Source organism: Carassius auratus, unplaced genomic scaffold, assembly GCF_003368295.1.
Source record: "Carassius auratus strain Wakin unplaced genomic scaffold, ASM336829v1 scaf_tig00002576, whole genome shotgun sequence".
NCBI lineage: Eukaryota > Metazoa > Chordata > Actinopteri > Cypriniformes > Cyprinidae > Carassius > Carassius auratus.
The window spans coordinates 60,218-87,613 of NW_020523459.1; the positions used below are offsets into that span (position 1 = coordinate 60,218).

Here is a 27,396-nt window from a genome sequence, read left to right on the forward strand (position 1 = left end):
TAATATTTATTTTGTTTGTTTTAATTACATGTTACTTAACATGAACATTTGCCTCCAATAAAGGGACGTTAAAAAATAAAATACAATAGCCTGTTCTTAAAAGGCATTAAGTGCCCAACATAAGTGGTTTTCACAAAGCTTATACATACATACATACACACATACATGATCAACAACAGACAGAGCATAAGAACTTTTTGTATGATAATGCAGGGCTGATAATAGAGAGGCAGCAGCCATAAACAGAATACCAAGCATTGGTTTGAAATGAGGAGTGCAGGTGTTTTTTAATGCTGTTTTTCTGGCTGATTAACAGTAATGCTCCAAATCTTCATAAATTGTGTGAAAATGCTGGGTTGGGCAAACAAAAGCCAGATTAGACGCAAGGTTTGCCATTTCCCTTCTATCATCATTTTCATCTCCGCCACATTTGTCTGTGCCAAAAGCTAAGATAGAATCCTGAACCAAAAAGCAAATATTGATTTCAAAGGCCAATACTGGGAAAAAACATTGTCTGACAACACAAATACATTCTTCAATTATGCTGTCAGATGCTTTCAAAAGTAAAATCTGTGTGAAAGAAAACCTTCATAAAGCACATCTATTGTGGTCACTGAAGACTCCAGAATCCAACTATGCCCATGAAACTGAACCTTAAGAGCAAGTTCATGTCTTTCATGCAGTGTGTTGCATTTCCACCTACTGGTGAAACTACATACAGACAACTGAAACTGCAGCAGAGCAAAGTGTAAAATGAAGTTTAAAAAAAAAAGAAATGTAGAGGTGGAATGTTACATGTTGCAAATAGAATAAATCTAATGATAAATGCACTGGTATTAAGTTTTAATTCACTGTAAGGTCTGTAAAGCTTAACCCAATCTGTGGACATGAAAATGCAACCAACTGTTTACTATTGATCCCCAGAGAATGTGGCAGTGACTGAATAATGTGCAAGATGAATAAAAGAGCAGCTGGTTCTTATATCCTAATTGACACTGGAAACATTGGAGCATTAAGGGTGCTTTTGAGAAGAGTAATGCAATTAAATGATTAACAATTTATCATCTTTGATTCACCACAAGCTGATTTTCTTTCTCCAAGGCAAGGCTGAATAGGTAGGCACTACAGAAAATATCACTGCCTGACTTAATATTGCTCAATTATATATATACATTTACTCATAAAATTAGTTTTGTGAAACTCCGTTAACAAGACTTGCTCCACATTTTTTTAAATCACCTTTGATCCTATCGCTTCGGCACTTGTCATTAGGAATAAGACAGAAGGGACATTTTTATTAAGCAAGCTTTCTATATTCTACTTTTTTGTTGTTGTTGTTGTTGTTGATAAAATACAATTATGTTTTAAGATAACTGGCACACAATTCACAAATATGTACATTTTCATTATTTATAACAGCTATTTAGAATCTTTTTGCAATGTCAAAAAATGTCTCTTAGTAGTTTGTCAAGATTACGATTCTTCAAAAGGACAGAATGATTAAAGTATAAACGCTGCACTGTTAAGATTATAAAGGTAAATGGCATTTGCATGGTTGTTCTTTTCTAAAGTTCATCAGTGTTCTCTTTTAGCAGGGTAGAAGTTCAGTTGCAGTAGTGGTTTATGCAAGCTGATAAAGTTACAAGCACATCAGCTTCAATTATAGCTGAAATCCACTGATCAGGTTGCAGTTATGACGTTTTATGGCTTGTGGGATACCTTCCTGAGAGTGGACAGCCATGCCCACAATAAAAACCTCTTGTGTCAAAGAACCAATGCTGAAACGTTGAAAAGTGTAAGAAGCTGCCCAGTGTGGCTGCTTGTAAACTTTGAAAAAATGTGTTAATATTGCCCAATATAGGGAAGAGAACGAACCCTGGAACACTTATGGATTTCTTCAAGCCTCCATGTCACAGATCTAAATACATTTACTGCACTCGTAACCTTATTATAATCACTCTGAAATAAACGTCAAATATATGGGTATAGATTTGTTCAGAAACACTTGTTCAATTACACTGAACTGGACATCATAAAGCAGAGATTAGTGGAGCTCCCTTGAATTGAGGTTATTTAAAAACATAGGGAGTCACAGCAGAGGTTTCAAGCCATATAGGCTTCAAGTGAGTCTTGTTACCTTTAACTCCATCTTGACTTGGCCTTCACACATTATCCAGCCAACCAGACACCAGGAGAACTCAGTGGACATTCAGAGGAAGCTGGAAACCTAGATGATTAGAAATTAGCTGGAGATGCAGGTGAAGGATTCTTCTAATTATGGTGATTCCAGCTCTTCCCCTCTTCCTCCACCTCCTTGTTAATGTGGCTCAGGTGGTGGTGGTGCTGTATCCAGCTTGGGTCAGGACAGCTCAGATTTGCTGAGGGCTATAGCCAGCTCGAGATCCTCCTGCTCCTGCTGGGTCAGACGAGCCATGCGCTCCCTCTCTTCTCTTTCACTCTCCCGCTTCGCCCACTCTATCATGTCCTCCTCTGTGGGGTACTGCTCCACACACACACATACACCATAACCCCATCAGACACCCCATCAATTTACACCTGAAGTAATATTACTCAATGTCACTCAATGTTTTTTTGTCTAATCTAAGTGTCTAAATGAAGAGGGGTCATGCAACTATTACAGGTAGTGTAAATAATGTTTTCTAAAAGTACCAACTTTAAATGAACAAAGACTGAGTTAGGGACTAGTAGAATTGAGATCACACAAAAATTTGCTGAAAATTTACTCACCCTCGGGCCATCAAAGATGTTGAAGAGTTTGTTACCGTACTTCATTGGAACAGATTTGGAGAAATTTACCATTATATATATATATATATATATATATATATATATACACACTTGTGGATTATGGTTATGTTTTTATCAGCTATTTGGACTCTCATTCTGACGGCACCCATTCATTGCAGAAGATCCATTGGTGAGCAAGTGATGTAATTTCTCCAAATCTTTTCTAATGAAGGAACAATCTTGGATGGCCTGATGGGGAGTAATTGTTTAGCTAATTCTCATTTTTATGCTACATCATACACAACAGTCTGTCAAAGATTAGTTTTATGTAACTATATAAATGAGATACATTTAATTTAATCTATTTAAAGGAATAGTTCAAGAATAGTTGAACAAATTCATTATGATTTAAATAATAAATCATTTTAATATTTAAGTCTTTTTTATATGACTTGTTGAACTTTAATTGAATATAATATAAATTATATTTAATATTATACATAATATTAAATATTATACATTTTATCCATTCATTTATTTATTTATTTCTACCTTTACTTTTTTCATTCATTTTGTATTATTGGGTGAACTATTCCTTCAAGTATTGTTTGGTCAGTGTCAACATCACCAAAACAGGTCTCCAACATCAAATAGAAACAAATGTGGAAGCGATACGGGAGGGGAGATATGAATAAAAAAACTAATGTTGTACAGTTATTGACACAGGAGGATGAGAGATACATGATGTGTGCAATGATGCAATCCATAAAGCCTTTCAGCTAACATTGGCTCAAAAGCCTTCAAAAACATAAGACTGAGATATTACAAATGTTTTCGGTTACTGAATAACTCTTTATGTTAGTATCGGCGATTATCACTGTTATAAACAATGTTTTATAGAAAAGAAATGTCTTATAGAAAGAAATTTTACTTTGGGTTTGAAATGTGGTACAAAGAAGTAGGATATAACAACTAATGAATAATAAAATGATGACCAATTAACAATGACATTTCTACTGTTTATGATGTACTCATCATGTGCCAAGGCCTGGATTGCTCACATAGCCCATCATGCTGAACATGCAGGTATTTCACACAGATGTTAAGGTACGTACGACCATGGATGGAGAAATGTTCTCTCAACAGTTAGCTGGTAAGCATTTCTACACACAGGACACCAGATCATGACATGACAACAAAAATAATCTAAAAGATGCTTTTTCTGAGGTCTCTTCATTTGCAAAAAGTGATTTTAAATTATCAGAGAAATTTGATTATAAAGCTTAATTTATTTGATGCATCCTCTTATAAAGAAAATTCACAGTGGGAAAATATGAGAAGACAAGCTCTTTCATTAAAAAAAAAAAAAAATAGTAATATAGAAAGAAGCCAACATGTGCTGTCAGCATCCTAGCGGATTAATTTATTTAGCAAATTTTCTGTATAACAAAACAACCAAAAAACAAAACAAAATGGTGCATAGAATCATGGGATGCAGATGGAACCAGGAAGTGTTCTACCAGTGAATGAGAAGTAGTAGCCCAATAAGAAAGGTGGACACAGTGATTAGTTCATGCAGTGCAAAGGAAAGGGAAGGTAAGTCAGTGAACCAAGGTACAGCGGGGCAATGAATGTGCAAGATGGGATCAAGCCTCAACCAATGGTGGAGAACATGACAATTAAAAACAGCCAATAGCAAGCAGCCCCGCCTCTCCTTCCACAGCCAGTGAGAACTTGTGCTTGATGTTAGGCAAGTTGTGATGTCATAAATGTGTAGATTTAAATATTAAATACATCTCCTTTTGTAAATTATCTAACATTACTAACACTTTTTAGTATAAGCATAAGTCTGGATTTAGAATAGATAAATATTTTCCTTAGAAGCTCACTTATATGTACAAAAACATTCCATAAAAAATGACAATGCTTTGTGGCTTTTCACAAACAGATAATAAATGGAGTTGTCGAAATATTGGATGACAAGCATTTGTTTCCAGAAAAACAAAAAGAAAAAGGCTGTGAGGGGTCAAGAGGTCAAGGCTGCTGCTTGTCAGGTTTCACTACTGGGGGTCAGGAGGGGGAGAGTGGGAGGAGCTCACTTTGTCAAAGCTGGCGAATCGGTTGGGATCGCACGGGGCTTGTTGGGGTGAGGAAGGGGCGAAGGGGTCTGGTACCGAGTCTTTAGCGGGAAGGGAGGAGATCTCTCCAGAACCCTGAGCCTTGAACAGACCAAGCCTCTGAGATGATTCAGACGACTCCGATCGGTCGATGTTGGACCGTTTACCTTCAAGATACACAAGTACAACAAATTAGCTTAGAATACAACAGAAATGTCAATCCAAACATATCAGGTTCATTCTTATAAAACACGCAGAACAGGAACCAGCTCACCTGGGGGTGGAGGTGGAGGTCTGGTGGGTGTTCCGGTTTTGGGCGGTAATGCTGGAGGAACATCTGACTGCGTGTCCTCCTTATATAAATTCTTGTTTGTACTTGAGTCGAATGGATCGCTGCCATTAGACTGAAAGGCAAAGGAGAAGTTCAACAGCTGCAACCCACATTCAACCTGATTTAGATCATGTGGATCAACTGACTGGTAATAAAGCTGGAATACTTGGCTTCTGTTTACGTTAATGATCATTACCTTTGCTAAGCTGCTGAAGTCTGCGAAACCTCCTCCAAACGTCTCATTGCCAAATACTGCAGCAAAGGGATCTGATACAAAGTAAAGCACACAAACAGAATCTATTAAACTGAAACGAACACTATTTTTGACAGTTCATGAGCAGAATCAACTCAATGTAGGCAGTTACAAAGGAGGCAAAACGTAAGAATGTAAAAATGATTATGCTTTTACTCCAATTCGTTGTAGAAATACAAACATTCAAATGGTGCCCGTCAAAAATGGTGGCTTGTTTTCATGATAGATTTATTAACGCATTAACATACATTAAATAATAAAATAAAATGAATATGCAGTCTCTCTATCTCTCTCTCTCTCTCTCTCTATATATATATATATATATATATATATATATATATATATTCACAATTTACCAATGCCACATTAAGGAGAATCTAAACTACATTTATTGTTCTGTGATAAAATTGACAGAATTTGTAAGTTAAGCTTTGTTTTATGTCTGGAGTAACAAAGCACAAAGTTTATTGTGATTATTGGATGGCACATGAGCTACAAATAATGTTTACTGAGGTTTTGTTCATCAGAAAACAGTTATCGACTGAAGGACAGACCTTAGGATTTAAGAATCAATATTTATTTAAACAAAATGCACATTGATTGTAATCGTGAAATAAATACTGTCAACCAATGTTCCCTCCGAGCTGAATGCATGCATAGCCGTGCACTTCTTAGTAAAAAATGTTTTCTCAGGTTACCTTAAATAATGCATCATTTAATTACATCAGTGGTCAAATCAAATACAAACAGAACATTAATTTACAAGTTACACACTTTTTGTGTGCGCGCTGTAAAGTCTGTTATAAAAAAAAATTCACTCAGGTGGCTGAAATGTCCACCAGACATAGAACACTTTTGCTTAACAAGAAAAAAAATTAGAGGGAACATTGCTGTCAAGCCAGGCTAGTAATGCTTGTTCTACCTGGGTCTGAGTTAGTGGCCACCGTAGATCCTCCTGGAGCAAAAGGATCATTGGCTGCTGCTGGTCCATCTCTCTAAAAGGGAAACGAGGAGGAAATCAGAGTTTAACATCAAATCCAGCCAAATCTTTTAAGTCATGGTAATAAAACACTGTATAACTGCAATCTTAATAATGTTTGACAATTCAAAAGCTTGCTTTAGGGTTTCTATCACCGAGAATCAGGTATAAAAAGTGACTTAAAGTGCATTCAGCAGAATTTACTGGCAGTCACTTTTGTAAATATAAATCAAAATCTTGCAAATGCTATCATAAATCAAGTGTGACAGAAGATATAAAGTAACAGAACACGTTTTAATGAGATTTCAAAAAGAGCTTAGCTCTACAGCACTCACTGCAGGAATATCTGATCCTCCAAATGGGTCGTGTCCTGTGCCAGTCGAGCTGAAGGGATCAGAGTCTCCCAGGGCATCCATTTTGGATGCAAATGGATCAGCATCTTGGATGTTACCACTACCGGAAGCAAATGGGTCTGGAGTGACTGCATTACTGGTCCTGGATGTGAATGGATCAGGCTCTTTTGGGCCTGTGGTAGCAGCGAATGGGTCGGAGGAACTGAAAGGATCTCCTGATGGGAAACCAACTGAAGGCTGCTTAAAAAAGTTGTCTGCAGCAAATGGGTCTGTGCCTTTAAATGGGTCCCCACCAAAAGGATCTGGATAGCAAAACAACATTTTATGAGCCTAAATGGATATGTGCAGTGAATGGACATTTTGCAAACACACTGTAAGACAGACAAGCAAATACTCACCTGAAATGTCAACTTTTGAGAAAGGGTCTCCAGTGAATGGATCACCTGTTATATATAAGTTCACCAGTTAGTCAATTACCTGAAGCAACCTACTGTATAGTACACTTATTTAAAGACAATCTATGGCTACACGATTCATTTAAATGAAACCTGTTTTTTGATTGTTTTTACTTTGTGTGCAGATCTTACTGTCAGTGAAAGGGTCTGAATGGAAGAATTCAAGGCCAGGACCGCTAGGGGGGTTAGTGTGTGGCAGTGTAACTGGCTGAGCAGCTTCCTTCTTCTCTGGCTCCACAGTTTCCAGCTAGATGTTTACAAAATCATTAGCATAAACTTATTTAAGATTATGAGGAAATTACACCTACACATAATCACAATCTAAAATAACATGCTCTGACCAGTACTGACAATTTGACCACCACATAACCCCAAAATAAATAATAAAAGTAAATAATAATAATTATAAATTAATATCGAACAAATACTGCAATTACAATATTAATGGAAATGGTGAAAAATGATGATTTGCCCAAATCATTCAACCTTTGGGGTGCTGGTGGCAGGCTGCTCCTCTGGCTTTTCCTTCTCCTCCTCTACCTCTGGCTCCGGGTTATCTTGTGTTGTGCTTTCCTGAAAACAGAGCGGCATAAAAAGTCAGACACACACGAGAATCTATTTGTAATGTAACGTAAGAGTGACATTATAAATGATATACAATAAGAGGAAGTGGTTTCCGACCGTGTTCCCTTGAGGCCAGGCCACAGTAGTGGAGCTGGTAGTGGACAACACACTGCTGTAAAGGTCAGAGCTAAAAAAGTCAGCTTTAGGCTCCTGCTCCTCTGGGCTGGTGGATGGCTCTTCTGCCTCTGACCCGGCCTGCTTCTCGGTGACTCTGAGCTCCTGTGGCTCATCCACGGATGACTGCTCCTCTTCATCCTGGACTTTGTCCTCTTTGGGTTTCTCTGGTGGCTGAGCTGTGGGTTGAGGCCACTGCAGTTGCACCAGCTGCTCAGAGGAGGGCGCTGTTCCATTGACGAGCACCGGCTCCTCCAGGATCTTCCAAGTAAGTCTTGCGGTCACTTCTCTGTCCTCTGTTTTAAGCTCAGCCAATCGCTTCTGTTCCTACAATAAATCCCACATAGTGTATGAAAGAGACAGATATTTCAAGAAAGAAAAAACAAATAGTTGGTGCCCAGGAATGGAAATAAAGAACTTTACAAAAATAGCAAACAAAAGTAGTGTTTTTGTTTTGTTTGTTTTTTTAAATAAAAGTGTCACCTCATTTACAATTAAAAGGAACATATATTTAGAAAACAGATCATTCCAGTTCTAAAATCTGGTTGGATGTGCAATGTTTGAAGCCACTGAAAAACATAGTTAAAATTATAACATTAATAATAATAATCATTATTATTCATTTTTATTATATGTTGAACATTGGTATCTTTAATCAGTGTTGTTGCCAAAAAAAAAGCAAACATTTCTTTACTAAGGTAAAACCACTGTAAAAAATGGCTTTATTTTACTAAGGGAAAAAAGCGGGGTAAAATGTGTATACCCATTCGTTAAAAGAAGACTTCAGGAAGAATTAATGCATATATGAACAAGTAAAGATAACTTAGAAACAGATATAAAGCTCACTAACCTGAACAATCTGTGTGTGGGATTCTTTAACAGCATCCTCAAGGGGACAGAGTTGAGCTCGGGCGGACTGAACTTTCTCTCCCAGTTGACGCGTCTCCTCCTGCAGGTGGAGCAGTTCTTCTCGAGCTCTGGTCAACTCCTCCTCATAGTCACCAATTCTCTGCTCCTGCTCGGAGTGCTCCACTTGCAATGACTGGATCTGAACACACACACACAGACAGGTGAAAAAGAACAGAAAGTACAAGAAAAGACCTGAGATCAGCATACGTGTGGCTTGAGGAACGAGAATGCATTTGTATCCATTTAAATGGAATGGACTGAATTCTGCTGGTCTGTGTCTCCATTCCTCTTCCGCTCTTTTCGTTCTCTGATCACATGCAAATTTCCATGTGAAAACATCATGCAAAACAGCATGGCATATTAGCCTTAGACTCATTCAAAATAGTATGCAAAGTTGCAGAGTCATGTAATGTTTTAAGTAGATTTTTGAAATCAGTGCATACTTTTTAGGTTGATATATCCCACGATACAAACACTGATATTGCCTGTTATACACATAGGCTTCATTTCTCTCATACCAGCTGGCTTTCCTGGCTGCATTGTTGCTGTACGAGACTAAGCTGCTCCTCTAGAGAGCGTTTCTGCTCGTCCAGCCTCTCCAGCTTCTCCTGCACTTCCTGTCGATCTGCCTGCAGGCGGCTCAGCTCCTCCGAGCCCTTCTGAACCTCCTCCTGCAGGTCCTGAGAAAGAGAGAGAGAGAGTTTGTGTTGAGAGGCTTTTCAACACATCTTTATCGGTCTAAAAATAAACAAGACTTCATCAACTTTGACAACAGTGCAGAGAGCTCATGCAGCTCTTAAAGTGAAGATAAAAAGCAATAGTGTGATAGCGTTTAAACCAGTCATAAGGGCAAACCGGTCAGCAAAGTCACAGAAGTGAAAAGAATATTATAAATTGAATAAATTAAATTCAGATCCTTGTAAAAACATAAAGGGAAAGAAAGACACTGGAAGCAGAAAGCATAAACAATGAAAATTGCAATGTTAGCCTTACGCAGCCAGACTTCTGACCATCAACCAAAGCCCTGTCCAGAATGGCGCACTTTAAGTGGACTTGCGGCTTCATGGCCTTCACTTTCGTGCATCTATGAAATTAACAAGACCACCTAATGACCAGTTGGACATTTTATGATCTGTCTTCACGGTCACCAACCGAATCAACAATAACGCATACTTCATTGCTGAATATTACCCAACAGTCCATGAGGGAAAGTGTAAACACACGTAGGAGGACTTTGAGGTGCCATCTGGAAAAGGGCCATAAAGTCTGGTCCACGCTGCAGATTATTCTGGCCAAGTGATATGAGTAAGCATGTTAAGTTACCAATAAATTACTTCTGATTTTGTGCTGTGTCGGGGCAGGTTTATTTGAAATAGTTTATACAACAATACAATACCAATGTGAAAACAAACTAACAAACAAAAAAGCTTGCTTAAGTGCCATTTTTACAAGTTACATGTACTTTTTATAGTAATAGCAGTAAATTATGCATACATGCAACTAACCTAAACCAAACCCTAACCCTAAACATATAGTAAGTACACTATTAATAAATATTACTCCATACTTAATTATATAATTACACTGTAACAAAGACAACTTAAAAAAACGTTAAAAAAAAAAACAGTGCTATTGTGAAATCTAATTACAATTTTTTAAATATAATAATAATAATATTATGAGAAGTCTTTGTTAAAACAGAATTAGCAAATGGGAAAGGGGGTATATATATATATATATATATATATATATATATATATATATATATATATATATATATATATATATATATATATATATATATATATATTTTTTTTTTTTACATACAAAAAGGATAGAGTCAGTTGAATAAATTTATACTGATGACGTTCACGGATTCATGCTATTTTTGTGTGTAAATACAGACCAGATGGTCAGTACTGGCTGGCAGGTTAAACCTGAGGCAGAACTACATTGAAAACAGAATATCAGACTGTACAAAGGCAAAAGATAGTTACTGAGGGCTAAGGGGAAAAAAACACTAATCAACTGTATTCAAGAATCAGCTAAAAACACCTCTCTTCCATCTTTATTGACCCTCTAACTCTAGCACTCTCTATACTAATTATATTTCTTGCCCATTTTAGACTTGCATTCTATTAATTTACTAACTGCTTGTTTTCTAATCTTCTCTAATCTTTTTGCATTCTATTTTTTATTTTTATTTTTTTAATTAACAAAAGCAAAATAGGCCTCCAACACTATAGCTTGCTATATTCTTTTTCTATTCTATCTTATTTTTTATTTATTATATAATAATAATAATAATAATAATAATAATACACTTTTCTACATGTACTACGTTAAGCTGAGACTTGTTATAGCACTTGCATATCATTGCTCTCCTGTTGATTTTGACTGCTTCCATTGCCATCACAAGTTGCTTTGGATACAAGGATCTGCTAAATGAATAAATGTAATGTAAATGCAAATATGTCAAACATAAGAAAAGAATCAGTTCCGAAAGGAAATTAAAGAAAATGACCTACAATGATTACAAAAGACAACCATGTCATTTCCTTTTCACCTTGCGGTATTAAGAGAAAGCTGGGCGATTGTGAGTGGGTCCTAAAAATAACAGGTCTACAGCAGCAGAACTGATGGTGAAGATGGAAACCTTCACACGTCTCCTCGTCCAATCAGAGGCTGCGCTGGGAGCCGACAGCCCCCGAAATAGAATCCGTTCATCATCCTATGGTTTAACATAGCAGAGGCTCAAACTAAAACTTTGCACACATTCTTATTTAATTATTCAGAGCCTAAAGCTGCCCACTAGCACTGAGTGTTTCAAGGCTAATCTATTAAGAGCCTAAACAAATATTGATAACATTCATCATTTGTGAGAGGCACTTGCCTCTGATAGCTTACAATATTGATTTTTAATTCTCTTAATGTTGCACTTTTTCATAGGTGAGATCATTAAAAAGTACTAATCTTCTTTGAGAGCTGAACTTATAAGCCATATGGGTGTTTTTGGTTTAATGGATATCAACTGAACTGCCCTATTAAGACTGGAGTAAAAGAGAGGTACATTTTAATTATCTTATTCATACAGGTAAGAGATCACAAGTGTCATGGGCATATTTTCATATTCAAAAATGAAAAGAAAACAGCAAATCAGCATACTAAGTGGCCTTGTGTGATGACAGGAAAGAAGAACCCTAGAGAGCGGGACCAGCTGTGCTATCAGTCGACCATCTAATATCCACACACACACACACACACACACACACACACACAAATCAGGCATCTATTCCTGTATGCTTACACACACACACACACACACACACACACACAAATCGGGCTTCTATTCCTGTATGCTTACACACACACACACCAACAAATCGGGCATCTATTCCTTTATGCTTACACACACACACACACAAATCGGGCATCATTTCCTGTATGCTTACACACACACACACACACACACACACACACACTATTGTCTTTCTGGCTTATTAGGTATCCATATGTTAATAAATTTGAACATTATAACACTTTAAAATAAAAGACACATATTAAAAGACTAACCTGAACACCTCTGAATCTGTACCTGGCATCTAAATCAACAGTTTAGAGCATATTGTAGTCTACAGAATGGCTAATTTTAGACACATACACAGAAAATTGAATTATCACACAGTGGGGAGAGCAAGTGAGAGGGAAGGAGGGAGCTCAGATCTCGATGGAAATGAAAAACACCAAATTTATGAGTCTGGAGGCCAGTGCAGATATATAGTATAAACCTTGAACTAAATGGACAGGTAGTGAGGAGAGAATCAAGCCACCAAGAGCAGAGTGGGCAGAGAGATGATAGGGAAGAAAAAATAGACAGACAGAGAGGGAGGGAGCCTTTGGAAAACAGCATGGCTTCTGTTCTCCTTTATTGATCCAATAAGTGGTCAGTAAAGTCTAGACATTATGATGCATGAAATGGTCAATATAGGGAAAAAAAAAAAATTCTGCTGGCTTTAAACAACTAATATATAAAAGATGAAATTTTTTTTTAAATAGCTGCCTTTCAAAAGGTAATATAAAAAATGATTCAATATAAAAAATAAAAAAAATTAAATATTAGCTGCCTTTAAACACCAAAATTAGATAAAAGAGATAAAATAAGAAATTAGCGTTTAAAAAAAACGAATATAAATGATTCAAAATTAAAAATATATATAAATAGTAGTATTAACTACCTTTAAATAAACTAATATACAATTATTAAAAAGCCATTTTTTTTATTTATTTTGTCTACATCTGAATGTCTCCGTCAGGTCAGTATCACCAGTCAGATAAAAACTGTTCTGTTCAATTTTAAAATCACTCGTACCTGGACTTCGCTGTTCCTCTGTCGTATAGTTTCTTCCGTCTCTTTGATGTCCTGTTCCACAACGCTCTTCTCCCTGAAAGACCAGCACAAACATGAGTATTTAATCACAGTGGCGACGGCGGGTACAGACAGCCAGCCGGCGGGAACAGGATGGACAGCATCTCCTTCCAGCACCATCTCTGCATCTGCTGCTAGAGCTTGTACGTGTGAGAGAAGAGAGGCTGTCCGTGAGTGATTGTGTCAGAGCTGCACATGAGCAGATGGTTTTCTGAACGTCAGGAAGAACGGGAGGAGGGAAGCATGGAGAAAGGGAGAGACAGATGGGGATGGGGATGTGGGGTTGGAATACATTAGAGGTGTTTTCACTCATCCCACTGTCTGTATCTTTACCTACACATCATACAGGTCAAATTAGTAAACAAATATATTACAGCTACATACATTTTTCTGATGTCTAGCTAGAGTGGATTAGAATTTATCCTTTTAATTTGTAATTTATTTGTGTGATGGGAAATCTGGATTTTCAACAGCCATTAATCCAGTCTTCAGTATCACATAAACATTCAGAAATTACGCCGATTTGTTGATTCATTGGTGAATGGAATATTTCGGTTTGAAAAATAAATATTTTGTAACATTATACATTTCTTTGCTGTGACATCAAATGAATGCATGGATAAAAGCAGTTCTTTATTAAAAAAAAAAAAAGAAAATGCATTCTTACTGAATAAAAACTTTTTCTCTCAAAGAAAAAAAATAATATAATATATATATATATATATATATATATATATATATATATATATATATATATATATATATATATATAATATCATAAATGCCCCCCCATATTATATATATATATATATATATATATATATATATATATATATATATATATATATATATATATATATATATATATATATATATAATATCATAAATGCCCCCCCATATTATATATATATATATATATATATATATATATATATATATATATATATATATATATATATACACACACACATATATATGCACTGATATTCAAAAGTATATATACTGTATATATGTTATGCATACTGTATATTATACACCTTAGAAACTGCTATTCAAGGGTAATGTTTCACTTGTCATAGGGTGTTCCATGATATTCTACAGTCAAAAAATGGCTGATATTTGTTGCTATACTGTTGCTAGGGTGTTCTGAATGTTGCTTAGCATTATTCTGATACCCAAACATGGCCCAACGTAAAAGTGTCAATGTGAATATGTTAATCATGCAAAAAAAATCTGATCATTTTCTCCCAATCAACCCCCCCCCCCAAACTACAAGCTAAAGTGCTAGTAGTAGTAGTACATACACACCACTAATTAGCAGACTTTTCTTTAACCAGCAGTACAAGATATACTGAGATATATATACGGAGATATGCTGAATATTTATTTATCAAACCGAAATATTCCTTTCACCAATGAATCAACAAATCAGCATATTAGAATAATTTCTGAATGTTCATTTGATACTGAAGACCGAAGACAGATGCTTTCTTATGTTGAACATAAAAGAAGATATTATGAAGACTTTGTTTCCTACTATGGAAGTCAATGGGAACCACCAACTGTCTGATTACCAGCAATCTTCAAAACATTTTCTATGTTAGCATACGAAAGCAACTCATACGGGTTTGGAAGGACATGAGGGTGAGTAAATGATGACAGAATTTTCATTTTTGGGTGAACTGTCCCTTTAAGAATACAATGTTGGCTTTTCATCTGTTCAAACCCTCCACCTTTCGACTACTAGCTCAGTTTTTAACTACTAACGCCACACCATCCATGCATTCATTTGTTAAATGCATTTGCATGTTAAATCCATTTCTAAACATATCATTAGCATAATCTTAAAGGGCTGTAGTGTGAAAGCTTATTTATCTTCTTAGTCACAGATCATAATGTGAAAACTCTCTGATCTGTTTATGATGATGCTGGAATGTTTCTATATGAGGAATCTCTCTTAGGTTATGAGGCTACTGAGATAGCAAGAGTAAAACAGAAAGATTAGAAAAGGGAACATAAAAGAAAAATCTTTCACAAAACAGTTGAATAACAAATCTCTCTCAAAAAGATTCAGAGCAACTTTCCTAGGTGAGGCTGAACTGTTTTAAGCTCGGACTCAACATTTCCTCTGATTCTGACGCAGTGGGTTGATGCTACAGTCTTCCCGGCAACAACAGAGAACTCACATGGATCTGACTAAGAGTCAAACGCACACACTATGAGTCAGAGACTCGAGAGAAGGCGAAAAACAAGAAAATAGAAAGACTAAAATGGGATACATAAATAATACAGGGCAAAATGAGTTTGTCAACAGTCCTAAATCCACCTAGAAACTGGAGCTTGAGCAGCCCAGATCAGCCAAGAAAAACAGAGTAATTGTATTTTGTAATTGTTTTTCTTTTCTTTTTTATAAAGAGGGCGTGGCTTGTTCTTACCTGTCACCTGAGGTCGCCCGTTGCCGTGGAGATTTAAGGCAATCCCGAACGGCACGCATCATTTTAGCGACAAACAACATCCCATCGTATAGAATCTTTCTGTTTTCTATCCTTTCTGCTCATCTTCTTCTGCTCTCTCCATTTCAGGCAGACTCATTACTTCTCACTTACTCTTTACCTTGCACGCTTTCCACGAAGGAGGAAGAGAGAAGTGCTAGAAGTGCTGTTGAGCGTCTATCTCACAATGAGAGTGAGTGTGCTGGGAGCTGACAGGTGACTGTACTGTATTTGCTTTTGCTCAAAGTCTGTAAACCAGAGTTGGAGGGAAAACCAGAGGTGGGGGAACGTTTGTGTAAATGAGAGCTCCACCTCTCCTCTGTAGGGTAGTGACTCCCATCACATGGACTGTTAACATCTCTGGAGAATTATTGCTTGATCGTATACAACACCCACACACGTGTTGCATTCAGTATCTAATACTTTTCTCATCTATCACACAAATATTTCATTACGAATGATTAGTTCAACCAGAAATTATTTACTCATGTCCTTTCAAACCCATTTGACTTAATTCAGAATATATATATATATATATATATATATATATATATATATATATATATATATATATACACACACACACACATACATAAATGTACCATTAATTAGTGTATATTACTCTTGTTCTATTTCCCAAGCTTTCTGGAGCCATATAATAAAGACTTTGTGAGAAATAGACCAAAATGTATTCTATGATTTGTAAATTATTCATTCTTACACATGGTTCAAATGAATCACTTGATCAGACAATAATAATGACTTAAATTATAACCAGTTTATGCACAATTAGTGCCATTATGGCTTGGAACACTGCAGAATAGCGTTGTAAACTAAAAATTTTACTCATTTATATTTTTTTATAAATAAATATTTGAGGAAAAACCTTAAATGATTTTTTGTAATAAACATTAGTAAATACTATAATAGTATACATACTAAAACAACACTGATAACACTGGTGTGAACCATTTTTATGAAGTTTTTTTTTTGTCATTTTAGAGCTTGACAGCTGCAGTCCCTATTCACTGAAATCATACTGAAAAATGAAGCTAGGATATTCTTCATTTTCTTGTTCTTGTTTTCCAAGAAATTCATACAGGTTTTGAAAAACACAAAACTTTTTTGGGTGAACTAGGGCTTCAAATAACTAGCTTTATTTGTCTAAATACTGTCTGTGTGTGAAGACAAACTAATTCAGCTTGAGATGACCTTGCACATTACGATGACAGAGCGAAGAACATGAAGTAATGAGATCCTCATTAAAGAAACCATTCATCAGTTTGTGTGCATCTGTCATGGCCCGAGGACAGATTTTGGTACACTGACACACTGAGACTACAGTCAGACGCACATTTCTGTTTCTGTGGTTTCATAATCTCCTGTGCACCTGTGTGAGAGCATTGTGTGGAAACTACAAATACACACTATATTTAAACAGATGGCCAGATGGTTTAACAAAAACAAAAAAAAGGAGAGAAATGTTGTATGCTAAATATATTATGAATAATAAAGACTTGTAGACAGATAGAACAACAATGCAGCGGTTACCCATAATTACTTCATGTATAAATATCCAATACATGCAGTTCATGATTGATATTTCACACTAGCTGTCTTCTGGATATGTGAGCAGAGGAAAGTTTTATCGATAACTCACCTCTGTAGCTCCACGATTTCATTAGTGAGTGAGTCCAACTCTTTAATTGCGGAGAAATCGGCAGCCTGTACTGTGACAGCGTTGTTCTGTTAGAAGAAAAAAGGAATGAAATATCATTACAAGAAGGTAGAAAAAACATTGCATGAAAAACATTAATCTAACATGCACTACCATTTAAAAGTTTATGGTCAGAAGATTTTTTTAAAGAACTGATACTATGTATGATACTAGTGTATATCAAGAAGAATGCATTCAATTTATTAAAAGTGATCATCAAGGCCATCGTAATGTTATAAAAGATTTCTATTTGAAATAAAATGCTGTTCTCTTCTATTCATCAAATAAAATCCAGAAAAAAATATATCAAGGTTTCTTCAGAAATATACTTAGCAGAACAACTGTTTTCAAAGCACCATTAGAATGATTATGAAAGATCATGTGAGAAAATTCAGACAATTCAGCTTTGCCATTACAGAAAAGAAAATCAAGATCAAATATTTTTAAATAGAAAACGTATCTTAAATTGGAATAATATTTCATAACAGTAATGTTTTTACTGTTTTGTGATTAAATAAATGCAGCCTCAGTTACCTACTGACCCCAAACCTATGGACTGTAGTATATAAGAGAAACAGACTTACAAAAGAAAGACAGCAGCAAGCTAGAAAATACAATCAAATCTCAAAGGATTTTAGCACTGGATAGAAAAAAGAACACCAACAAAATCCTAGCATCTTCCATTTTTTACATGCTCAAAACAACAACAACAAAATCTACGCCTAGGATTCAATAAGCAAGGAGTATACCTGTAGTGCCAGTCTATCAGAAGGAGGGATCATTTCTGGAGAGAGTGTTTGGGGTGGGTCTATTCCCTTTGACAGCTTCTGATTTATTAGATATAGAGCTAATGCAAACTGATCTCGGGTCAGTTTCCCAACGTCTCCTATATCACAAAGCTCCCTACAGAAAAATGCACAAAAAAGGTAAGCCAAATTAACATTACAATACAAATCCATACAGTTTTAGTGTTTACAACATTAGATCTACTTAGTTCTGCATGAGAATTGATGCAAAATGAATCCAATAACAGAACTGTAAATCCAAGCAACGGCATCTCACCAAATGTGCGCCAAAGTGGCAGATGGCAAACCAGTCTTTAGAAATATATCTCGGACCTCAGCACCAGATACCAAGCCATCCATGTCACTGTCTGTCTTTGCGAATAAGTCATCATATTTGGCTTTATCTGCTGGAGACACCACCCACTGCACACATGCAAACACAAGGTTTTTTTAATGAATCTCTGGGACAATTTCATTCACAATATCTAAATTAACAAGAAGTTGGTGGTATAAAGGGAAGTGAACCCTAATCAAAAAGTCACCTGTGGTGGTGTAGGTTTTGCTGGCAGTGTTTTAGATCCAGAGTGGGCGGAGCCTCTCTCTTTATGCTGTGCTGGTGATGGTAGAAGGGGCATCACAGGAGGCGTGGCTATTTTTTTCCGTTTTGATGGTGGTATCAGAGCTGCAGGTAGAGACATGGGAACTTGCTCGGACTCCAGGGCTCTGTATACCAAATGCATGACCTAAAACACACAGAAACACACAAAATATGTGAATTAGAAACTTGCTTCTTAAGTTTAAATGCAAGTGTAGAATCAGTGTAGTGCAAAAGGCAATTTTTCACAAACAGGAAACAAGACTTATTGTATCGAATATCTGAATTCATGGCATCTATATGAAAGCCTGAACTAAGTAAAAAAAACAGGGAGAAGGCAAGCTGAAATATAAATAAATACAAAGAAACCATTTATGGCATAAAAACAACAACACCGTGACTCAAGTTTGTTATAGACATAACTGATAGAATGGAGTCATGTTTTTCTTAATGATGGCAAAACCAAACAGAATCATGGGAACAGCCACATCAGGCAGCCACATTGTGTTACAACAGTGTTATTGTAACACTATAAAACTATTAAGGATCATTTGAACAGAATTCAAAATTTCAACTGAAAAAATATATATATAATAATACACACATATATACACATTAAAGGTCAAATGATTGGGATCAGAAAGAGTTTTAATGTTTTTTAAAAGGCGTTTCTTCTGCTCATCAAGGATGCATTTATGTGATAAAAAAATATATATATATTGTGAAATATTATTATGATGTAAAATAACTTTCTTTATTTTAATATACATTAAAATAAAATGTATTCCTCTGATAAAAGTTGAATTTTCCGCATCGTTACTCCAGTCTTCATTTTCAGGATCATTTGATGAATAAAAAGTTAAAAAGAAGAGCATTTATTTAAAATAGAAATCTTTTCTAACAATATTTACTACAGTGCAAAAGTTTGGTTTTTCTTTCTTTTAAAAATAAATAAATAAATAAATCTTTTATTCAGCAAGGAAGTGTTAAATCATTAAGAAGTGATAGCAAAGATTTATGTTGTTAGAAAATATTTATATTTTGAATAAATGCTGTTCCTTTTAACTTTTATTCATCAAAGAATCCTGAAAAAAAGTATCACAGTTTCCAAAAAAATATGTGGCAGCACAAATGTTGCCAACATTGAACATTCGAATAATAAATCAGCATATTAGAATGATTTCTTAAGGATCATGTTACACTTTATACCGGAGTAATGGCTGATGGAAATTCAGATTTGCATCACAGAAATAAATTATATTTCAAAAGATATTAAAATAGAAATCATTATTTAATATTTTAATAATATTGTGCAAAATTACAGTTTCTTTTTTTCTGTATTTTTGATCAAATAAAAACAGCCTTAATGAGCATTTCTCTATTGTCTTCTTTAAAAAAAAACTTACAAGTCTTACTGATCCCAAACTTTTGACCATAAGTATTTATATATATATAGGAAATATATATTATATGTACTTATATATTAAATATATATTATATATATATATATATATATATATATATATATATATATATTTATATATATATATATATATATATATACTTATATATAATATATATATAAGTGTTGTGGCAGCTAACTGAACAATAAAATGCCTCAGTTAAAGTACTACAATAACAGCAATGAAACTACAATAAAAACAATTTAAGGCCAAATAGAAAAAAAAAAATGAAAAAAAAAAAAAATGGAAAAAGCACATGACAAAATTACCAAAACCTAAACAAAAAAAATTTACAACTAAAAGTATAAAAACAAGCTAATTTCAAATATTAATATTATAATAGTATAGAAATAATACTCAAATAATACAGTTTTAGACCTAAAAAATACATTTTGCCATCACAAAACTCACCACAGCAAACTCATCTCTGTCCAGCATGCCATCTCTGTCAATGTCACTGAGCTCCCAAACCTGTAACATTTCATTCCAATTAGATATCAGATCAATTCTGTCCATTAAATCACTATAACTGATTTACAGAATTACTCAGTTTAATTATAATGCATTTTCATGTGGGATGGACAATTTAGTTAAACTTTAGATTTGTTTATTTTTGCCTTTTAAAAAGACCCGAGTACTTTCAAGCTACAGCTCAAGAGCGCAGCCTGGTGGTCAGGCCTACAAATGCACCTTTATATAAAAGTTGTTTCTTCAAACCCTGCACTGTATCATTATAAACCTGCCTGTCATCTTACCCTGCCAAGAACGTCCACAGGGAGTTTAGAATTGAGGAGCACTGGTTTGACCTTATCGCCCGTGAGCATGCCGCCCACTGGAGAGAGGCTGTCGAAGATTGTATCGAATTTCAGCTTCTCCTCTGCCTATATGACACGCAACACACAAGCATTCAGAAAAGAGCAGTTAAGAAACTGGTGCATTGAACTGAAAGTGCAATCTAATGTATAACAGAGTTTATTTAGCAACTCGAATCTAAATAACCAAAAATCTACTGATGATATCTGACCTTGACAACCCATGGGCAATCCGTGGGCACAGGGCCAAACTGAAGAGGACTGCTAGTGTCATGCTAGACAGGAAGCAGAAGAACACAAGACATAAAGCCATTTCCTCCACGTAAGCAAATAAAATCACCAACTCAGCAGCTTTTAATTCATTGGTAATAATATTGTGAGGGAAATGTGTCATTTTCCTGATCTGGTGAAGAGGAAGAGGAAGTTAAAGTCGGACTTACAAACTTTGGGGGAGGGACAGCAGCATTTAAGCTCTTAAGAGACACTTCAAGTCCATTCTGAGCACATGCCACCAAACGGAGAGCGACAAAAAATTGCTGAGAAGCGACAAACAGACAAATATAGTTGAGAACGTATTGCTCGACCGACTTTTCTTTTGATGTACCTTGATATGAATGCTTTTTTCAAATACCTGCTTGTTCAGTGAGCCTTTGCAGTCTGAATCTGCTAAGTCCCATATCTGTGGAACAAAGAAGAAAATGTGACATAACTATAACCATAAAAATGTATGTCTAATGTGACACAAACCTAACACAACAAACTGCATGAAATCAATACAGCAATATAAAGAAGGTATTTAAATTACACCGTCTATCGTTTTCTATTTAAGTCATCTTGATGTTTCCGGCACTCGTCAATCAATTCAATGATTTGCATTTCCCACACTGCTATATTGGAGGCACGCTAACTGATGTTACCTTGCCAAGGACCAGGTCTGTAAGGCCAGATCTCTTTAAAAATAAGGCTGCATCAGCAGCTCCTACACGCCCGCTACTGGACGGATCTACCTGTAGAGGAATAAAGCATACAGCAACAAAATTCGTTTTTTTAATGTTTTTTCAAGTCTCTTATGCTCAACAAAGCTGCAATTATTTAATCAAAAATCCAGCAAAAACTCAAATTTTATGAAATATAAATTAACTGTTTTCTTTTTTAGATGCTTCGAATGAGAAATCAGTAGCAAGATGTTTAAACCACATGCTAATTCAAACAAGCTGCTCCTCTCACCATGTCCTGTTCGGTTTGCAAAAGTCATCACTAATTCATCGCGGCATCCTTTTACCGAGAGAAAGACACTTACGAGGAGCAGAAGCCTCAGAGTGCTTTTAGCTCAAACTAACAGTATGGTGAGGTTTATATTTCTCTTCTTCCGCTACATGCCCTATAACGTCAAAGTGAAACAGAACACAGGAAAAGCTGATTGAATGCTTACCTGTCGATAGTATTGTTCATAGACAGGATTCCCACCTGAAAGCTGCAACCGAATTACACAAAACTTGGTTAAAATCAATCCGAAACAGTTCAGTATTCTCTGTAAAACCGGTCACGCTGATGAAACTTTTAATCAAGACATAAACAAGCCAATTAAACAGCATTTTCTTCTAAACGGTTGACATTCTTGGCAGCACTGATGCATTCAGGCCTCTGAGAAGGAAATGTTACAGCCATCTGGCAACCAGGTGAAAATTCATAAAATGGCATTGTGAAAACATTTCAAGTACACCTTTGTTATATTGGAAGATGTTGATTATACACCCATTCACACATAAACGGATGCTTTCTAAACTCTTTTCTGCATTCTCTGCTGTGCACAACACAAACACTGAGCTTTTGTTGAGTTGTGATTCACAAAAGTTGGGTAGAGTAACGCACGTTTGCACAGTTGACCCCAAGCCAGGCCATCGACATCGGGTGTAGTCATGGCCAAAAGGCTCATTTATAACATATGGACGGATGATTTGAAATCAAACACATTACGGAAACCAAATCATGATGGTTAAATGTTTTTTTTTTTAGTAAACACCAAACACTCTGCCAATCAAAGGCTATTTGGAGCTCATATGATCTTTCAAATCAGACATCTGCCTCACCATAATGCATCAGATTGCTTTTCTGGGCATGCTAGACGAAGTTCTTCCAGAACCTAACTGTTTTTTGATTGTAGTTCAACAGCTCGGTATGTCTCCCATCAGGTGGCTACTGGTGCATGCTAATGCGATGTTGGCACACAATATTCAGCAAAGTGCCACCAAACATTTCCTTGCCCCGCTGAGAAAGGAAAAAAAAAATCCCACCACTTTGGCCTTTCAAGCTGTTCTGATTCCAGCTCATTTCCTGAAACTTATTCCGGCCTGTTCTACTTAAAATTACCGCACTCTCACCAACCAAAGGTTTAGTAAACCATGATTAAACATACAACAAAAAAAAACCAACTAAATCACCAAAATTATCTTAGACATCCTAATCTGTCTTTAGATAGCAAAGTCAACAAATAATAAATATTACAAAAAGATGCATTTACAAATGCTTTTGAACAGAAATTACAATTGCAAAAATAATGTGGTGAAATTAATGCTACAGATATGATATTATGAAACATTAAATGATTCATATAAATTATATTTATTTTTTCATAGTTGCCTCCTTGCAATGTCTCAAATCAAACCTATCCTTCTGGAATCATAGAAAGCCAAACACACCGAAGACATATCAGACATATCTCTTCTTGATGAGGTAATGCTGCAATGCATATTTCATGCATGGGTGCCCTGCTTCTAAAACTGAGCACACCATCAGCTGCATGTGGTCAACGCTACAACCACCACTGCCATTACAGAACAGTGTTATTCTTAAAGAAACAAAAAAAAAGACACGGAAACTAAAGTAAGGAACATTTCTAATCAATGCACGAATCCCCCTGGACTATTAAAACAGCTATTAGTGACTCTATGCATGTAATGTATATGCTGTCAAAACCCTTTCATACAGAACTAAGTTTCCGCTGCACGAGTGTAGCTGCACTGAAGCGATTTCATTAATATTTCACTTTACACAAAGACCACATCAGAAATTAGTTCATATTTATCTGGATTTAGATTTCTGACTCATTAAGATATTTTTAAGACTGATTTTACTCGCCTAGTAACCTTTTTTGAAGGTTAATGATCTGTTTCGCCAACTAGCGAGCGAGTGTCAAATATGCTTTAGCTAGCTGGCTAATTAGTTTACAGACTGTAGATAAGAGGCAAAAAGTTGCTTTAGGTAGAATAATTAAGTCCACAAAAGTGAAATTACACAAATATGACTGCAACAGTACAGTACATGCCACATTTGCATAAAATAACGACTAGTTCCTATTTATTAATATATCAAAAGAGGAAAAGCAAAACTAGCAGTGAAGCAAAACTTCCTGCTGCTTTTTAATGCCTCAGCATAGTTTAACACACTAAAACACACCAGTAAACCAAGCACCAATGCCAAATATAAGTGTAATACGTTCTTAATATTATAATTTAAGTGTTATTGAGCTAATATGAACTAAAGTATTAGTCATTGCTCCTCTGTTAAGTTTCCATATAGGCAAAGACACATTTCACACGTTCATATGAGACATGTAAAACAACAAGCTGATATAAAAAAAACAAAAACAAACAAAGTACAGTAACTTCGGATGATCTCATAACATGCAAAAGCTAGAAAATAAATACATTTTAGTTTAATCCAGCCTAGTTCAGCACTGACACACTAAACTACGCCCTTACGCAAGTGCCTATAAGATCACACTGAAACTTTTACTCTGCCCAAGCAAATGGCTGAAAACAACTTTAAACAGCTGCGATGAGACAGTAGTACGTTATGTGATCGTTTTACACCGTCAAATCGCAAAAATAAAGTTTTACGGATCTGATAGACATTTGAAACGAGCTGGAAAGTGGTTTGAAGAGTGTTATGTTTGTGTAGAAAGGGAGGTTACCTGAGTCAGGGAGAGACTGGCAGCCATAGTGTTTCTGTTCCCACTAGTTCATCCTGTGTTGCGATAGGCAATGGGCAGTATGGGGACACTACAAAACCTGGTACTGGAGTACTCTGTGGATTAATGCTTAATTAAACCCGGCGCTGGATCATTCAACGGAGCGGTTGGGTAAAAAGCGATGTCACTGCAAAACTAGACACTGGAGTTCTCGTTGGATCAGAAGGACAAACAAAACCTGGCGCGGGAATTATCAGTGGACGAGGACTCAGTAAATTGTTCAGTTTGTAGTGCTAAAAGCCTAAAAAATATTATATATATATATATATTAAGAAGACGATTTTCTGCATTCCCTTAGACTAGAGGTTTTATAAAGGAACCTTTTGTTTTACAGGAAGTGTCCTCATAAACCATGTTTATAGGCTACCCATGTCATTATATACATTTGTGTCCTCATGAACCACACACAGACCACATAATGTAATTTTAACCACAGTCCTATTTTACTCATAACTGAAAACCAATATTCTACAAAGTGCACAAGTGTACATCAATGCTGTGAAATTAAGTATATGCATATATTATATTTATAAGATTGTTTATTAATATTTAAAAGAGTGAAGTAATTATGCACATTATGAAGCATCAGAAACAAGTCATGTGAAAAAGTTTAATGAGAATAATTGGAGTGGACTGATCTCATTGCACAGCATCTGAAATGTTGTTATGGTCGTTCTTAAATGCCCAGGCAAAGTCTGCTGTCAAAGTATTTCTGTTTAATTGCCTCCCAGAAGCGTGACTGTGTTCCTAAACAGCAGGCATCCACCTCTGAAACCAATTATCATATTTATTGTGTTCCCTTTCATCATCTTAGGTTAGAGATCAACCAATGGGAAGGGCATCTGTAACTGACCAAGTCTGGCTAGACAGACAGAAGCATGCAGCCAATGTCTGGTAATGCCCTGGCGATGATGATGATGATGATGACGATGCAGGTCTTCTCAGGGTTTCAGAGGATGAAGAGGCCATACCTCCCTCTGGCGTTCCCCAGGATAAAGCCCCTGTGGTCTTACCCCTGATCCATCCTCCTGGACATGCACTGAACAAGCAGCCGCTCACCTCAACATTGAGTGGCCGGCTCCACAGGGCACCACTGACCAGGAAAGGGATATTTACAATGGGATGCCTCTCACATTCTGATAAATCAGGGATTTTATTCTCGTTATTTCCTGGGACAGTTCTATCCACCCCATTTTGGACCTCCGAGTGTTGAACAAACATTTTGTGGAAATACAGTTTCAGAATGTTAGGATGATTCCAAGGGCCCAACAAGGGAGAGGGGCCCAGAATGCAATTTTTACAGAGGGGGAGAGAGATAATCCCTCTGTTATATTTGCCCAGCCGTGGCGCCTCCCCCTACACACAGACCTATCTCAAGCTTGGGGAGATTTATCTTCCACACCCAGACAGGGTGGCTCTCTGGGCCTGGCCCATAAGAGGACAAACTTAAACACACTAGGGATTCCCTTGAGTATGGTTGCTACTATACAGAATGCCAGGGCCATTTATACTGTACACAGTCTTTATATGGTTGTAAGTGGCAAGTGTTTAAAAGGAGGTGTGATGGGTGTGGTCTCACACTATATTGGGGTTCAGCTGATGATATTTTGTGTTTTCTACAAGACCTTATGTATAAAGGCTCTTCCTTTTCAACTATTAAGGTCTACCAGGCGGCTATTTCGATTTAGTTTTCTATGAATTATACCATTTGGCTTTTTGCCAGTCATCAGGAGAACGGTTCCTGAATGGGACCTCTCCATGGTGCTGGAGATTCTGTCTCAATATCCTTTTGAGCCCCTGGGAAGTATTTGCCTAAAGCTGTTGTCCTTCAAGACAGCTTTGCTCTTGGCAATGGCATCAGCTAAAGGTGTCAAGGAGTTACATGCACTCTCTGTGCATTCGTCGTGCACTAAATTCTTTCTTAGTGGAGATAATGTTTCCCTTAAGCCTAATCCGGCTTTTATACCTAAATGCATCTCTTCACATCGGAGGTGTTGGAGCTGTCTGCCTTTCACCCTTTCAAAGTAAACTTTGCAGCTTTGGATGGAAACCCGGCTATTGACTCAGCAGACAAAGAAAAAATATAAAAAACACTAGGAATCCCTGGAATAGAGGACATGCCACTTTGAGAATACATGTGCTGGGAATAATTTATTTAGTTAATGCCTTCAAAAACTAGTCAGAAGACTTGGG

General features: G+C 36.2%; 1 protein-coding gene across 1 annotated transcript; it reads right to left on the minus strand.

Moving 5' to 3' along the window:
* Window positions 1-111: 111 nt before the first annotated feature.
* LOC113069840 (epidermal growth factor receptor substrate 15) lies at window positions 112-25,302 on the minus strand. The gene is made up of 25 exons (XM_026242891.1): window positions 25,147-25,302; window positions 22,606-22,647; window positions 22,091-22,180; window positions 21,805-21,852; window positions 21,614-21,709; window positions 21,386-21,448; window positions 21,117-21,242; window positions 20,773-20,832; window positions 18,846-19,046; window positions 18,581-18,726; window positions 18,268-18,421; window positions 17,462-17,547; window positions 13,253-13,325; window positions 9,402-9,563; window positions 8,825-9,022; window positions 7,918-8,301; window positions 7,723-7,809; window positions 7,369-7,483; window positions 7,180-7,224; window positions 6,764-7,083; window positions 6,372-6,444; window positions 5,393-5,463; window positions 5,140-5,269; window positions 4,848-5,032; window positions 112-2,500 (listed from the first exon to the last, which is right to left on the minus strand). The coding sequence occupies exons 1-25, from the start codon at window positions 25,171-25,173 to the stop codon at window positions 2,360-2,362; spliced, it is 3,123 nt and encodes a 1,040-aa protein (XP_026098676.1). The 5' UTR covers window positions 25,174-25,302; the 3' UTR covers window positions 112-2,359.
* Window positions 25,303-27,396: the final 2,094 nt, after the last annotated feature.

Excerpts from the sequence above, each read along its gene's own strand:
- LOC113069840 (XM_026242891.1), bottom strand. The coding sequence starts at position 25,173 with ATGGCTGCCAGTCTCTCCCTGACTCAG. Across the intron at positions 19,047-20,772 it reads ACAGAGATGAGTTTGCTGTG|GTCATGCATTTGGTATACAG; the intron begins GTGAGTTTTGTG and ends TGTGTGTTTTAG. Across the intron at positions 7,084-7,179 it reads CTCAAAAGTTGACATTTCAG|ATCCTTTTGGTGGGGACCCA; the intron begins GTGAGTATTTGC and ends TTTGCTATCCAG.